This window comes from Phaethon lepturus, unplaced genomic scaffold (genome assembly GCF_000687285.1).
Source record: "Phaethon lepturus isolate BGI_N335 unplaced genomic scaffold, ASM68728v1 scaffold53301, whole genome shotgun sequence".
Classification (NCBI taxonomy): domain Eukaryota; kingdom Metazoa; phylum Chordata; class Aves; order Phaethontiformes; family Phaethontidae; genus Phaethon; species Phaethon lepturus.
Genome location: NW_010518079.1, coordinates 1 through 14,014, shown reverse-complemented (window position 1 = coordinate 14,014; position 14,014 = coordinate 1). Strand labels below are relative to the sequence as shown.

Sequence of the window (14,014 nt, the reverse complement as noted above, 5' to 3'; positions counted from 1 at the left end):
AAAGAGTGAACTTTCTCACTAATTAAAGCAAAGCTCTTTCCTGCGCAGAACCACATAAATAGTCTTGGTCAAAAGCTGGAATTCCCACTGGGAGTGATGTTGTGCCAGGATCCTAAAAGTTTTAGGGATACAGTAGGAGAAGAGGCTGCAAGTTTAGATTCCCATGCTCAGATTTTTTTAATGAAGTTTTAATTTAAAAAGAAAAAACGGGTTTCAGGAAATAGTAGTCTTTAGACACTCAGCTATGTGGACTGCTTTAAGATAGGAGTTTCCTCAGTTAAATACTGTCAAAGATAAATATGGGTAAGAAAGATTTTTTTTTTCTTTTTTTTAACATTAGTTCACATTCTTCCTTCATTTTGGGAAATGGAGAGTTCTGTGTCATGAGCTCTGCAGGATTCCACTCCTGTAGTTCTTTTAAGTGAATGTGCAGATTTTTATATTAGATAGTGTTTTCAGTCACTCCTTTTTATCAAGGAAGAAGATGAGAGAAGGGTAGAACAATGAAAGCTTTTGACTCTTTTCAAACACTACTTCAAACTTACACTGATTAATGAAGATATTTTAGAAAAAAATGAGTTAAGGTCTTTTTGAGGACTGATATTAAATGTTTTTGATTGACAGGTTGTTCATGGAAATCCTGAAGTATTGTACAGACTGTGATGAAATTCAGTTTAAGGAGGATGGATCATGGGCTCCTATGAGATCAAAGAAGGAGGTGCAGGAAGTAACTGCATCTTACAACGGAGTTGATGGTAAGTTGTGTTTTGGGATGTATGGACTGAATGTCATACTGGTGAAATGTTAAGTATTGGTGTTCCTTTCACTTCTCAAGATGCACATTTTTGCATGTATGTTTGGAGCTTTTAATGATCATTTGTGAGGAAGATTACTTCAGTAATACCTGTTTGGGGCTGATGGTACTTTTATTATCAACATTATGTAATTTTGTTGTCTTTTGTTAAAGTTATAAGCTTTATTTATGAAGGCATATAATAAGCTGTGAAGTTATGATGATTGTAGTGTTGTAAGCTACAGCTTATAATGTTGACTTACTTTGTATAGGATGCATAAGCTCTTCCTTGGAACATCAGGTGTCTTCTCACCAACAGTCAAATAAAAATAAGAAAGTAGAAGTGATTGATTTAACCATTGATAGTTCATCAGATGAAGAGGAGGAAGAACCATCTGCAAAGAGAAGCTGTCCTTCCATATCTCCAGCATCACCGTTAAATAATAAGGGGTGAGAATAAAATATGCAGGCCAATGCAGAGAGAATATACTCACAATGGAGAGTAGTAACAAATTTCAAAAGACATTGTATTTGGAAAGTTCTGTATTTAGATTATATCCTGATTTAGTAGCTTGTAGCAAATGGATTTGGTCTCAGGTCACAAGGCCTCAAAAGACTGGAATAATAACTTTGCGTTAAGTGTGTAACACGATACAGGTTGTTTTAATTGTATTTATACTCGTATTTGTGAAAATGAGTATAAAATGGTACAAAAGGTTGTGGCTTAGAAGAATGTTTTTTGCAGATTTGGAATTGTTTTTCTTCCATAGGGAAATAAGAAAGCAGCAACATACGGAGAGAGCGAGCAGTGAGAAACATGGGTGTGGTATGGGAGTGTGTGGGTTTTGCCAGTGATTACTACCAGTAGCCTTATAATAAAGAATGCCAGAATAACCTGATTACACCTAAGTAGCCAAGCTGCTAATAGCACCCTGTTTACATAAACATGTAGGGATGAAAACTGAGGCTAAACCGAAGGGATCCTATTGTTGAACTGATTACTACACCAGTAATGTAAATGACTCAGTGATCACTTAAAACTCTTCAAAACCTTTTTGGCTGTCTTCCATTGCTAATTACCTTGCAGAGCATATCTGTTGTGCTGTTAGGCAGATTTGTACCTTTTTTGGGGGTTCAGTACACCTTTAGGATATTCTTGTCCTGGCTTAGGAGTATTTGTAACATATTTATAGCAGAGATCCCAATACCATTTATAGTGAGAGTCATCAGCTTCTGCTGTTTGAGACTGAGCTTTCCTTTAATTTTGCTAGACTTTGACTGCTTGGGTCTGAATTATATAATATTATAATAATCAGCTGAATTAACTTTTCTGATAAAATGTCATTGTGAGAAGAAATATTGGGGAACATGTGATGCTCCTTTTTTTTCCCTCCCTCCCCCCACCCCTTTCCAGTCCCTCCAAGACTCATTGAGATGCTGTAGCATCTTGGTGCTTTCTAGTGAAGCTTTGAAGTTTAGTAGGGGAGCTGTTGTTGCACACCTGTCCCAATGTTCATAATGTGTACTGAGAGGCTGACTTTGTGTTAAATTTGAAAATAGGCATACCCTGCATGGGACAGCAGTAAAAATCTTCAAATGCTGTTCTTACAGCTTTAGAGTCAAGACTATATTTTGCTCTTGTAACAAGCCTTTGTTTCTTCCAGCATTTTAAATTTACCACATCAAGCATCTCCTGTGTCAAGAACACCAAGCCTTCCTGCTGTTGACACCAGCTACATCAATACATCACTTATCCAAGACTACAGGCATCCATTCCATATGACACCTATGCCTTATGACTTGCAAGGTGAGAAGTACAGCTCTCCAAGCAATAATAACTATTCTAAAAGGATTTAAAAGGTTATTATCTTAAGGTTTTAAAGGGTTGATGTTTTGCAAATTCCGGTAGTGAAAAGCATCTGAGGTGTCATCAGTATTATGCTGGTTTTATTTCAAAATAAATGGTGGAAAAATAGGGAGGTGCTTTTTTGTTTTGAGAAGCTTATTTTTTTTTCTTTGGCTCTTTACAGGTTTAGATTTCTTCCCTTTCCTGTCAGGAGACAATCAGGTAAGTCAAGGAAAATCAAGTCATTTGGCAGATACTCTTTTCTGAGAAGCACTTGCTGGCATGGATGTATAGGCAAGGAAGGAGCAGATGTATGATGTAGGTGTAAATGCAGGCAGGCTGCAGCTTTATTTTATACACATAGAAACTGTGACCAAACATAAGCATTGTCTAAACACCAGTGTAGGATGAGGCACAACAAAAGACAAACATTTCCATTTCCAAGAGTGGGTGACTGAGCCTAACCATTCTATTGTGGAATGACCCTTGGCCATGGAAGAAGGTCTGCCAGCCACCTCCTTAGTTTTTCAGACCTGAGGTCTGACTTTGGTCATCTGACAGTGCTGGGCCCTGTCACTGGGCCCCTTGGCAGTCCTCTGCACAATTCGGAGAGTCAGGGGCAGCTCTCTGTTTTTTTTTCCTCAGGCAGTATGCCTGTTCATACCATGTTTGCCACCTTTCTGTACGTGCTTACTGAAATGGGCTATATTGGTGCTGGCATCTCCAGTTTTGGCAGCTAAGCAGGTCATTCTCAAAAAGAGTCTGGATTGGCAAGTCTTCCCACTTGATCACTTTTCCTCCTGTGCCTCCTAGAAAAGAGGGCTGGGGTGACTCACTGCCCTTTGTCCCTTCATGTCTGTGCTGCAATCTCAAGCAGGAGAATTGCACTAAATGTAGAGGAATACTTTCATATCATTGTTCAGACCAGAGCCTGCACTGCAGAATTTGGATCCAGAAAAGCTTTCTTGATACTCGGTAAATCACAGATACGAGATTTCTTCTGAAACAAGAAGTGCAGAAGTCTGATGCTACACTGATACGGCATAATTATACCAGCACATAAATGTCGGGGAACAAGCCTGACCAGCCTGCATATAAGTTTCATCGTAGTGGAAAGAAACATTGTGAGCAAAATTACCCTACAGAGAGATTGTATTTAAAATCTGATTTTTGATGGCTGAAGTTCATGCTTTTCAGGGGCTGCCCAGCAGAGAGTATAACTTGGGACAGCCCTAACTGCCATCTGATGGGACTAAGCGTGCTATTTCTAAATGCATTTTTCACAGAAGTATGCTTTTCTCTACTAGCAGTGATTAGCACAGTTTCACCAGCTGCGGTTGGTCTGTGACTTTTGAGCGGAGGAGAGGGATGGCAAAATGTTTCTTTGAATTTTGGGGAATTTTTTCACCAAGGAATTTTTTTGAAGAGATAGAGTGCTGCTGCTTACCATTTCTTACTGTTCTGGGTGTCTTGCGATACTGTTACCTTTCTAGTGTTTCCTCTTACTAATACTAGTATTTCCAATTCCTTTTGGCTTCAGAAATCAGGGGCTGCAGAGGTAAAACTTCACTGCATCGGTCCACTTACCTTACAGAAAGGTTGAGTAGAGGAGCTGGTGTGAAATCCAGAAGCTGTCAGAGCTTTAGCTTACAAATACTTTCTTTTGTGCTGGTCTGAATCAAAACTATAGTGTCTGAAATGTAACTTGAAAATGTTGTTTTTCCCCCCAGCATTACAACACATCCCTTCTTGCTGCTGCAGCTGCGGCAGTTTCCGCATCAGATGATCAAGAACTCTTACACTCTCGTTTTTTCCCATACACTTCATCTCAGATGTTTCTCGATCAGCTAAATGCAGGAGGAAGCAGTTCTCTGCCAGCCACAAATGGTAGCAATAGTGGCAGTAACAGCAGTCTTGTTTCCTCCAACAGCCTGCGAGAGAATCATGGTCATCCAGTTGCAAGTAGGAGCAGCACGGACACGGCGTCTATCTTTGGTATCATACCAGACATTATTTCATTGGACTGATTTTTGGAGTAAATGAACTCATCAGAGGAAATCTTTGTGCTTGGTTTTACGTTATGTTAGAAACATAGACAAGTTTTTTTCCTTTTTTAGGGAAAAAAATTTATGTGTACAGAGAACAAAAGTATATTTTCAGTTTTACTTTTGTATATAAACCTAAGATGGCCTCACTGGTAAAAATAAGAAAAAAAAAAAACACAAAACAAAAAAAAAAATTAACAAAAACAAGGCGCTTCAGTTCATTTTTCTGGATGTTGAAGATTTTACACCTGCACATTTGTCATGTGAGTTACTTTTTTTCCCCATAGTTTGGACACAAACGGCATTATTTCCTTCACAGTAACATAAGCAGGAAAGGAGCTGAACTTTTAAAGTTCAAACTTGTGAGAGGGTTTTTTCTCCTCTTGGAGACATTTACCTTTGGTGGAATCTAATTCCCTCATCCCATATTTAGTGCAGATTTTATTACGCTTAAAGCGGAATACACCCTACCCAAACTGTTCCACAGCATCCCCTCTGTTTGCAGGACTTAGCCTTTCAGGAGTGGGTTTGGTTTTTTGGGATTTGTCATTTCTGGTTCTACGTGACCCTCTATTCAGATGATATTTTTTTTTTAATTGCATGCTTTAATCAAGCATGTTGCAAGCTCATTAGTGCACCAATTATTCTTGATGGCCAGACTCAATAAAATCTCAGGCTGAGGATTTACTTGGCTGTGCTTATGTGGGACAAGATGGCGAATTTTTATGGAATCTAGCCCCAAATAAAAGCATTGACACATTGGACTGTAGGATTTTATTTCGAAGAACTTACTATGAAATCCTTTTAAAATAATGTAAGATCCTAATCAGCAAAATATTAAGCATGTATCAGTTTTAAATTTGTGGAACTGCTTGTGCTTTCGAGGTAGCCATGTGTGTATAAATGGCCTACAGAATTAAGGCCTATCTTACTCTGTCCAGAGAAACCACCTTTTAGCTGCAGTAGATCAAACTTCTGCTTAAAAGTGAACTCGTCAACAAAAGGAAGAAAATACAAATACACTATTGCATGGTTTGAGCAGCTGATAATGGTCTTGGTACACTGTCTTCTGCATTCACATTCATCAAAATTAATATTAAATGTTCAATGTGAGTCTCTTAAACCAAAACCCAACCCCATAAAAAAGCCCCACCCCTGTAGCGCATGTACTCAAGCGTATTGCTACCTATTGAAGTCTCTTAGGGTAGTGGGTTTCAAAATTCAGTTTTCTCTTTTTGGCCTTGTAATTATTTCGATTTCCATGATTTTTCAGTACACTTATGTTGGACTTTGAGCCATACTCCTGGTTTCTTTTCTCTCTCTCTCTCTTTTTTTTTTTTTTGAAGTTGTGCGTGACATAGGAGAATCTTTTTTTAGAACTGGTGGGTCATTTGGGCTGATCCGTTCTTATTAAAGAGTGGAATTTGTAAATAGCCGGAATGCAGTTTTTCATGAGATTCTTTAAAGTAAGAGAAGGGGGAGGAAAGGAGGTGATTCTCTTGTGTCCCAAAGTCCATGTCAGAGAGAGTAAGTATTTCCTCTGATGTGAAAAATATTTTTATAACTGGTAGAAAGTGCAGGTAACAAGTTTATCAGGAAGAGAGAGTGAGGAATACTAAAATTAGCAGATTCTTGTCTGAATTTTTAATGTCCAAAACTGTTGATTGCAGCTAGTTGCTTTGAGCATTGACAAGGGCCACCTTTTGCCTATGAAGTTGTCTCAAAATCTTGCATTGATTAAAAAAGAAAAAAAAAAGGAAAAAAAAAAAAAGGAAAAAATAAAAAAAAATCTTTAATCCAAGTAGCATTAGGTATTGCTGTATGATCAGTCGTATGGTTATTTGAAAGGTTCACATTATGTGGCATCAAAATCGTTTTTAGTGTTTTTACAGCATCCCTCTGCCACTAAATAGTTGACTTGAATTTTGAAAACAAATGTTTGTGTTTATATGTATATGTGTGTGTATATATGTATTTATAGATCTGTGTGTGTGAGTTAAAAGTGAGTTAAATAGTTTTTCCCATGCATGTGTATTTCATACATATCTGGCTGATATATATATTTCACCATACACCAATTTTATAATTTATTAAATGTCAGTTAAAAAATAAATAAAAGGATAGAAAATGGGAAATACTTATTTTTTAAATTCAGTCTGATTTTGAAGTGATTAAACCTACACTAGAAATATATCTCATACATTTTAGTCATGAATACTAACCTGGTAACTTCAGAGCATACGCTTTGCTATAGTACCGTTTGTAAATCTGGCGTATGACTGCCATCAGTGTAACTGGGCGCGAGCGTGTCCCCAGCTTCTGAAACACCCAAGAGAAATTTGGGGGAGCTTGTGGCTGTTTTACCGACGATTGTGGCAACATTTCCATTGACTGTATTGTTAAAGATGACCTGAAGAGCAGCTTATGTCACTTTTGACAATGGTATTAAAATCTTGTTAATTCACATATAAAATTAAATGTGGTGAGTGTGTGGTAACACAGAATCTGGCATCTTTATGCCTCTCTTAGCTTTTGGAAAGTGAGGTCACCTGATGATGTCTTCCATTTCCTCACAAGTTACAGGAAGGAAGGCTGTTCAGTTCACCGTTGTCATTTTTTAACCTCATTGCTCTACAAAGAAGGGACAGAAATGTTCTTAAGTCCTCCTTTGTGGTATTAATTCCATATGCTTTGTGAGTATTCCTGTTTCATGCTAGGGTGTTCTTTATGGTTGATAAATCTCTGTGCCTCTGACCACAGTTAACGTTGCTTGGTAGAAGTCTCAGTCTGAGTTTTCGCCAAGTTCCCTGCAAACGTCGCTGCAAAACTCCGTCTCTGTTAGTTTGCTTATTATCAGAGATGCAGGAAAGCAGCCCAGGGCGGCCTGGCTTGCGGTGCTGCTCCATTTGCTGCAGATCACAGAGTTTCTCTCATCCTTAGACTAGTGGTCTCTTGTCCTCATGTTTTTCCACGAGAGCAGTGGGGCGTGCGCACAGGTGCACGTGCGTCCGCGTTACGTACAGTGCTGCGTGTGTGCGTACGTATACACACGGGTACGAGTAGCCGTTCAAATAGCAGGGTGGAAGTGGCCTTGAATCGCTCTTGAGGGCATTACTGGTGCATCCTTTAGAAGAAGAAAAACCACGCGAAACTACAACCTATGCCATGCGTTAAAAACTTTGTAGTACTTCCATCACGATAGACGTGACAGCGATTCCTGGCTTGCCTCTTCCTCTCCATGGCGAGGAGCCTTTCAAGGACGGGATGATGGATGGATTTTCATTGGACTCCCTTGGACCTGCCTCCCAGCGCAGAGCTGAGGACTGTGAGGATAACGTTTTGAAAATTAATTCTTCGTTGCAGTTTAACATTTCAGGTTTTTAAGCACATTTTAAATAGAAAGGATTTTGTTTTGTCAGTGTAACTGGTTGAGTGTTGTTTTGGTTGTTTGTTTTTTTTTTTTTTCTTCTTAACAGAGCTTAGATTTCTAACAAGGGAAAATTGCTGGTGGTCCCCGAAAGTGCTGCTGTTAATTGTTTTAATTAACAAAGGGAAAATGTATATAAGCAGAATATTAAAATTACCATTAATTCCGTGAATTTAAATCTGTCATTCATTGCCTTAAAACTTTCTCTTAGTTTCCATACGGCATGCCAAACCAGTAAATGGCTTTTAAAAATGTATAGTAGACCAATGTCAGTTTGTATAAAAGTACCAAGTGAAAATATTTATTATATGCATTGCAAAAAAAAAAATGGTTTACCTATTGAATGTTACCTGTTTATGTAGAAATCTTTAGATGTAATAAAAAGCATTCAGTTATGTTGTGTTTCCTGGGTGGGGGGGAAGTGGGGGACAGGGTGTTTTCTGTGCAAAGGTCCCTTTTGAACAGGAATGCTTTGCTTCTAAATGTTTTGTGGCACGGAGTGTCTCACTCTTGTCTCTCCACACTCTTAACAATGCTGCTTTGTTTTGTGAGTGTGGGTGAAGTGCGGTTCCTTTTTGCTAGCTTTTATTTGGGTAATGTTTACCGACCCAGAGAGGGTAGGAACCGCCTGTTATGATACAGATGCATTCTGGAGTAATCCAAAGTGATTTTGAGCTGATCAATCCCCATGACATACAAGCTTTTTTATTGTCTGCAGCTGAAAGGATTTGTTAATCAACTGTTCTGGTCAATAGGGAAGAATTAAGCTGTGTATCGGATCATTTGTAATTTGGCTATTGATGCATATTGGAAACAAATGCTTCTAAATGAACTCCTTGTTTCATAAGCTAATTACGCTCACGCTCAAAGCAACCGAGGCTTTTGCTCGCCATCACTGCTGGTGCTTCTGTAGCAAAGGTCTGGAACAGCTCCGGTGGGCAGAAACCGAACTCCACGCCGTGGGCAGACCTCCAAAAGGCACAAGTGTGCGAAGGCTCAGCGTCAAGGTAGGTTGGTTTTTTGTCCAAACATTGAGATTAACTGTGAACAGTGGGAAGAGAGTTGCAAGGGAAATCATATGTTTTCCTGTTATTTGGAGCCTGTTCTTGTTTTTTCTAGCGAATCCTAGCTCTGTTTCACTGCATAATGCTTTTCTGAGTGTTAAGCTGCTTGTAACTCTCTGATTTTCAGAGAAACAAGTTTTGTCTCTTATTTTCTGTCCATTGAGTAGCAAGAGCTAATACAAGACTTGAGGGATGCGGTAGGGAGGCACGACAAGGGCCGTCAGTTTTACACTGAGCAAAGTTCACTTCCCCTTGAAGTATGATCCTTTGCTGTTCAGAGCGCCTGTGGTGAGTACCTCGGCGTGCTGGGATCCAAGTCTGAGTTTACTGGGTTAGTCTGGGCCTGCCGTCTTGTGAGAACTGCGGGCTCTGCAGCTCGACTCTCAATCGGGAGGTTGGGCACAAAACTGCCGTTGTCTGAAAGATACATCCTGGATCCGCTTCCATTTCTGGTGTAGCATTCAGCGCATCATTTAATCTTCTGTACTTACCCCCATGTAATAATATTCGATGAGAATAATCCCTACTTTACCCTTCTAGAGACGGTGTTACTGATTTGGAAGGGTTAAGATTGGCTCATGCTTTGTTTTTTCAGTTTATAACCAAGCTTTTGCTAGTTGTGGTCCTGGTTGATTCCAAGTGTGATGTTTTTGGTGGCAGCTTTAGCCTGCGGTGTTCAGGCTGTGCGCGGTGCCTCAGTAGGGGATAAATGCATTGTATCTGCAACGGCTGCAAGGATTTAATTGCTGGTCATTTCATAACCTGAGCAAAGAGTGAGTTAGTTGCTTCAGTGATAAAGGTTCAGAATTAAGAAAAGGAAGGAGAGGCATGGGTGGAAGGAGCGGAAGGGACCTCCCATGGGTAGAAGCCCCAGCAGACCCGGCAGGAGCGTGCGCTCTTCAGCATACTTCACAGGTTGCTGTTTGTGCTGTGACTGCGCGGAGATGGTCTCTGCAAATTCCTAACTACTCCAGAGAGAATCTGCTGTATGTTTTCCTAAATCTCATCCCGGTCTGAGGACCTTAGCTAAGGCTGCCAAGATGTAGATCAGTAAGATCCTTAACGACTGCTGTGGGTCACGTGGATTTTAATCGGTCTGAAGTCAAGGGAGATGGAGTGTTTTTTTCCTGTTGTAGAGAAACTGAATTTTCATGGCCCCTGTTTTTCCCTGCTAGGCTGCCTCTGAGCACATTCCGGTGCTTCAGAGACCGGGAGTTGTCCTCTGCAGCTAGCGAGCATCGCTAACTGGGGGAGCTGGAGAATTGCCGGCTGCTTTTCTCCTGTCGCTCTGGATACTCAACAGGGACGCGGCCACCCCGCAAGCGGGGCTGTTAACTTGACAACTTCGTGACAGGGGAACATCTGGTTGGGAGTTATCTTATTGGATCATGCCATGGATCCAAGGAATACGGGGGAGCTGTGCATAGTTATACTAAATTTACCACCGTCATGTCATAATCAGGCTTCCCAGGGAATCTGTTTCTACACAAAGAAGCATGTCTGGGCTCGGCTGCGTGGGAACAGCAAATGGTTATGGGTGATGCTGACTTCTTGGAACACAGTCGCTGCGAGACCTTAACTACAAGCTATCATTTATGCTGCAGTCTGTAGACTTAAATGCATTTTTAAAATAAGAGGTGGGTTTTTTTAAGCGTGACACATTTTACACAACGGAATGTTGTATTCAGTTTATTTAAGTAACAGAGCGCTCACGTTTTGTGACAACACTTCTCCAGAAATGGGGTCAAAAGCTGTGTAAGCACTATCATGAAGGCAAAATAAGGATTTTTAAAGGCAAATGATGATTCCTGAGTCCAGGTAGTAACTAGGAAATATTTGAGTCAAAAAAGTTTCAGGTCCTACTCCTTTCAAATCTCCTGTTTTGAATTTTAGTAGTCGACTGTAGGAAGACAAATGATGCGGACAAATTCTTCGTATTTTATCGTTCCACTTGGTCCAACTTTGGCTTCTTTTAGCAGATCATCAACTGAAAGAAAGAGTAAAAGAAAATTTGAGTGGCATGTATTAGGGATGTTGTGATCTTTGAAAGAAGGGTAACATGGGATTTTGTTAGAAGTAGTAATTCTGGGAGCAGTTGGGGGTGCCATCCAGATTGTAGTTTTAAACTAGCATCAGTTAGCACTTTGATTTTAATTCCAATGTCTGCTTCAAAAGAAAAGGTAAAACAATTTGGAGCAGAGATGTCCACCTCCAAGTTCCACATAAAAAAGATGCACAAATTTAATCCAGATCAGCTTTTAATTGCTCTTGGTAGGAGTGGCTTATTTGGTTTGAACAGCAAACCTGTCCCTATTCGATTTAGACAAAAACTAAGTGCTCGCGCAGATGATGTGCCCAACTTCATGTAGATTCGTGTGCCGCTTGTTGATACCAGCGGGCCTTTAGTGTTTGAAAGCGAAGAATACCTCCTGGGGCTCTAAGGCTCTGGCTGAAAGTACTTCTAAAGAAGTGGTAACCGCGCGGTGGGCACCTGGCAGCAGTGATGCTTCTCACGCCAGCTTTGGGAGCGCCTTGTCAGTGACGGCAGCTACCTGACTTAAAATGTTCTCTTCTCCTCGGGCTAAACCATTAAAAGGTATTTTTCCTGTCAAATAATGTCAATAAAATAGAAGTACGTAAGAAATGGCAGATAGAAAAGTAACGTTAAACGTTGCTGAAGTGAAGCTGCTACTGGGGGTTAGATGCCGTGTTCCTTCGGGTGACGGGAGAGGTGGTGAATTCCCTTGCTTGTTTGCGTTACCTGTATCATAGAGCGGGCGGGCGCTGAAACAAAACAAGAGAAACCCAGCAGCTTTTATTTGATAACATTTTGGGCAGCATTTTTCTTCAATAAGGGATCTAATAGAGTCCAGAAGAGGTTTTTGTTCGCATGCTTGCTGATGCTGAGGGGCGTGTGCCCAGCTTCCCAAGGGTGTTGCCGTTTCCCTTCGGGCCAGCGGCGTGTGAGCAGGATCGTGGTCGGATGCTCTGCAGAGGGATGGGGCAGGCGGTCTGTCGGCGAGGAAGCTGTTGGGCTGGGGACCTGCATTTACCGTTTGATATTTTGTTAGCAGGGCACTTTAGGTGTTTAGAGCCTGTTGATAGACCGTTGGAACAGATGGATTGTAAGTGGCCGAGTCCTCCGTAACCTCGTGCGGGCTGGAGTCGGCTGGCTGGGGCAGCCCTCGAGTGCTCTCCCTTGCCGCAGTCGGCGCGGGCAGCTCAGCAGAGGCTGGTCTGCATTTTTCCTCGTGAGCTGCTTGGCTGAGGTTCCCAGAACGGCTGCTCAGCCTGAACAAGCTGTGGTTCTTTAAAAAAGACTCTGAGTACTCGTACTGGAGCAGAGAATAAGAGCTTTGCAGTTGCCAGTTTTGAAATCCAGGGGGAAGGTGGGGGGGGGGGCAGGTTTAGGGGGAAAAAAAGCTGTTTTACTGTAAATAGCTGTGGATGGTCTCAATGAGCAGCGTAACTAGTTCCCTCTCTTTGCTGTTCATGCGGGCGCTGGGTGAGACACCGTTTCCCCTCTGCCCCTCTTCGCAGACAGGTATCGGCGTATGTCGAGGGGTCGGCACTGCCCCCGTGGAAGCTGCTGCCGGCAGGATCTGGTTGCACATGGGGTAGACGAGGGGCTGTTGTGAGAACTGCCGTTACTGCAAGGCAAGTAACGGGTCTTTCTTTCCGGGAGATCTAATCCTCCTTTCAAAAAGAATACCTTGATGGTAATCAAATGCTTCGAAGGACATAAATTCAAAAAATAATTAATTCTTCCCAGAGAATTTAAAAATAACACGGAAGAAAAATGTGTCAGTTCTCATTTGGTAAAAGTACGTTAAATTAAAATGAAGCGAAGGCTTTTCTGGAGCCACTGTAAATGAAGGTCTGTGCCGGTAGTTACTGAACAGTCGCAGATGCTAATGAAATTGAGTCTGTTCCGGCATCAAATATTTACAGCAGCTTGGCGAGCCGGAGTTCAGCGTGTCAAGCCACAGGAGGAAACTTCTCGTTGAGAAGCAGCATCGCTTGCTACGCTGGGATCTATAGTGCCTTGTCACAAGTCAGTCTATAGGCTGCGCATCTACTCCCAAAGTAATGGGAAATCCCCCTGCGCTGCCCAAATCATCTTCATACAACGGCGGTTCTTGCTAGGATGCCTTTAATTAGGGTTAATGTCTCCATGTCTTCGCTATTCAGCTCTCATAATAGCTCTGGAAGTGTTTTCAGATGTAAATAGCTGCATAAACTGTGACTCCACCTAAAGAAGTGAAGAAAACTGAGAAGATGTGCCTTGTTGGTGTATCACTCGTGAAGCTGGTGATGGCCACTGGACCGACCAGCCTCGCTCTGGTTAAATCTAAATCCTGCTTTAATGTTAGAAAGGGCCGTTCTTGTACCCCCGAGGAGCCTGATGGGGTCTGTGCAAACCCCGTAAGCCCGGTAAAACTCACTCCTTGCCCGTTGATGGGTTTTTCTACTTTCTCCCTGCCCAAGATGGAGCATTAAGGTGCAAGCCCAGAGCTTGGCGAGAGCTGGAGGAGAAGCCATAGGTGACGTGGTTTGGAGCAAGGAGGGGCCGGGACGCCCCGTCCCCAGGGCTGAGGGGCAGAGGGGGGTGCAGGGCGCTGCCTGCCCGCGGCCTGAGCGAGCTGGAAAAGCGGGGCGTGCATTTAAAAAGCTCATATACGTACATAAAACGCCCGGGGCAAAATCTGCTGTCTAAAAGGTTTTGATCATTTTCAGCTTCCTGGAAATTCGCTGTGATTGTGCCCCTTGGAGGCGAAGTTCTGACAAACGGGACAGGTTTTTTTGGTGGTTTTTTTGGTTTTGGTTTTGGTTTTTTTT

The 14,014-nt window shown here is 41.8% G+C and overlaps 1 protein-coding gene across 1 annotated transcript in view; it reads left to right on the top strand.

The window, feature by feature from the left end:
- The window catches only part of PIAS1 (protein inhibitor of activated STAT, 1), a gene marked incomplete at its 5' end in the record, with an annotated part of 19,526 nt that extends 14,690 nt beyond the window's left edge, over positions 1-4,836 (top strand). The window contains 5 exons of the mRNA XM_010296581.1: positions 625-755; positions 1,066-1,243; positions 2,458-2,600; positions 2,824-2,861; positions 4,370-4,836. Coding sequence (XP_010294883.1) covers positions 625-755; positions 1,066-1,243; positions 2,458-2,600; positions 2,824-2,861; positions 4,370-4,666 — 787 coding nt within the window. The remainder of the gene's footprint in view (positions 1-624; positions 756-1,065; positions 1,244-2,457; positions 2,601-2,823; positions 2,862-4,369) is intronic.
- Positions 4,837-14,014: the final 9,178 nt, after the last annotated feature.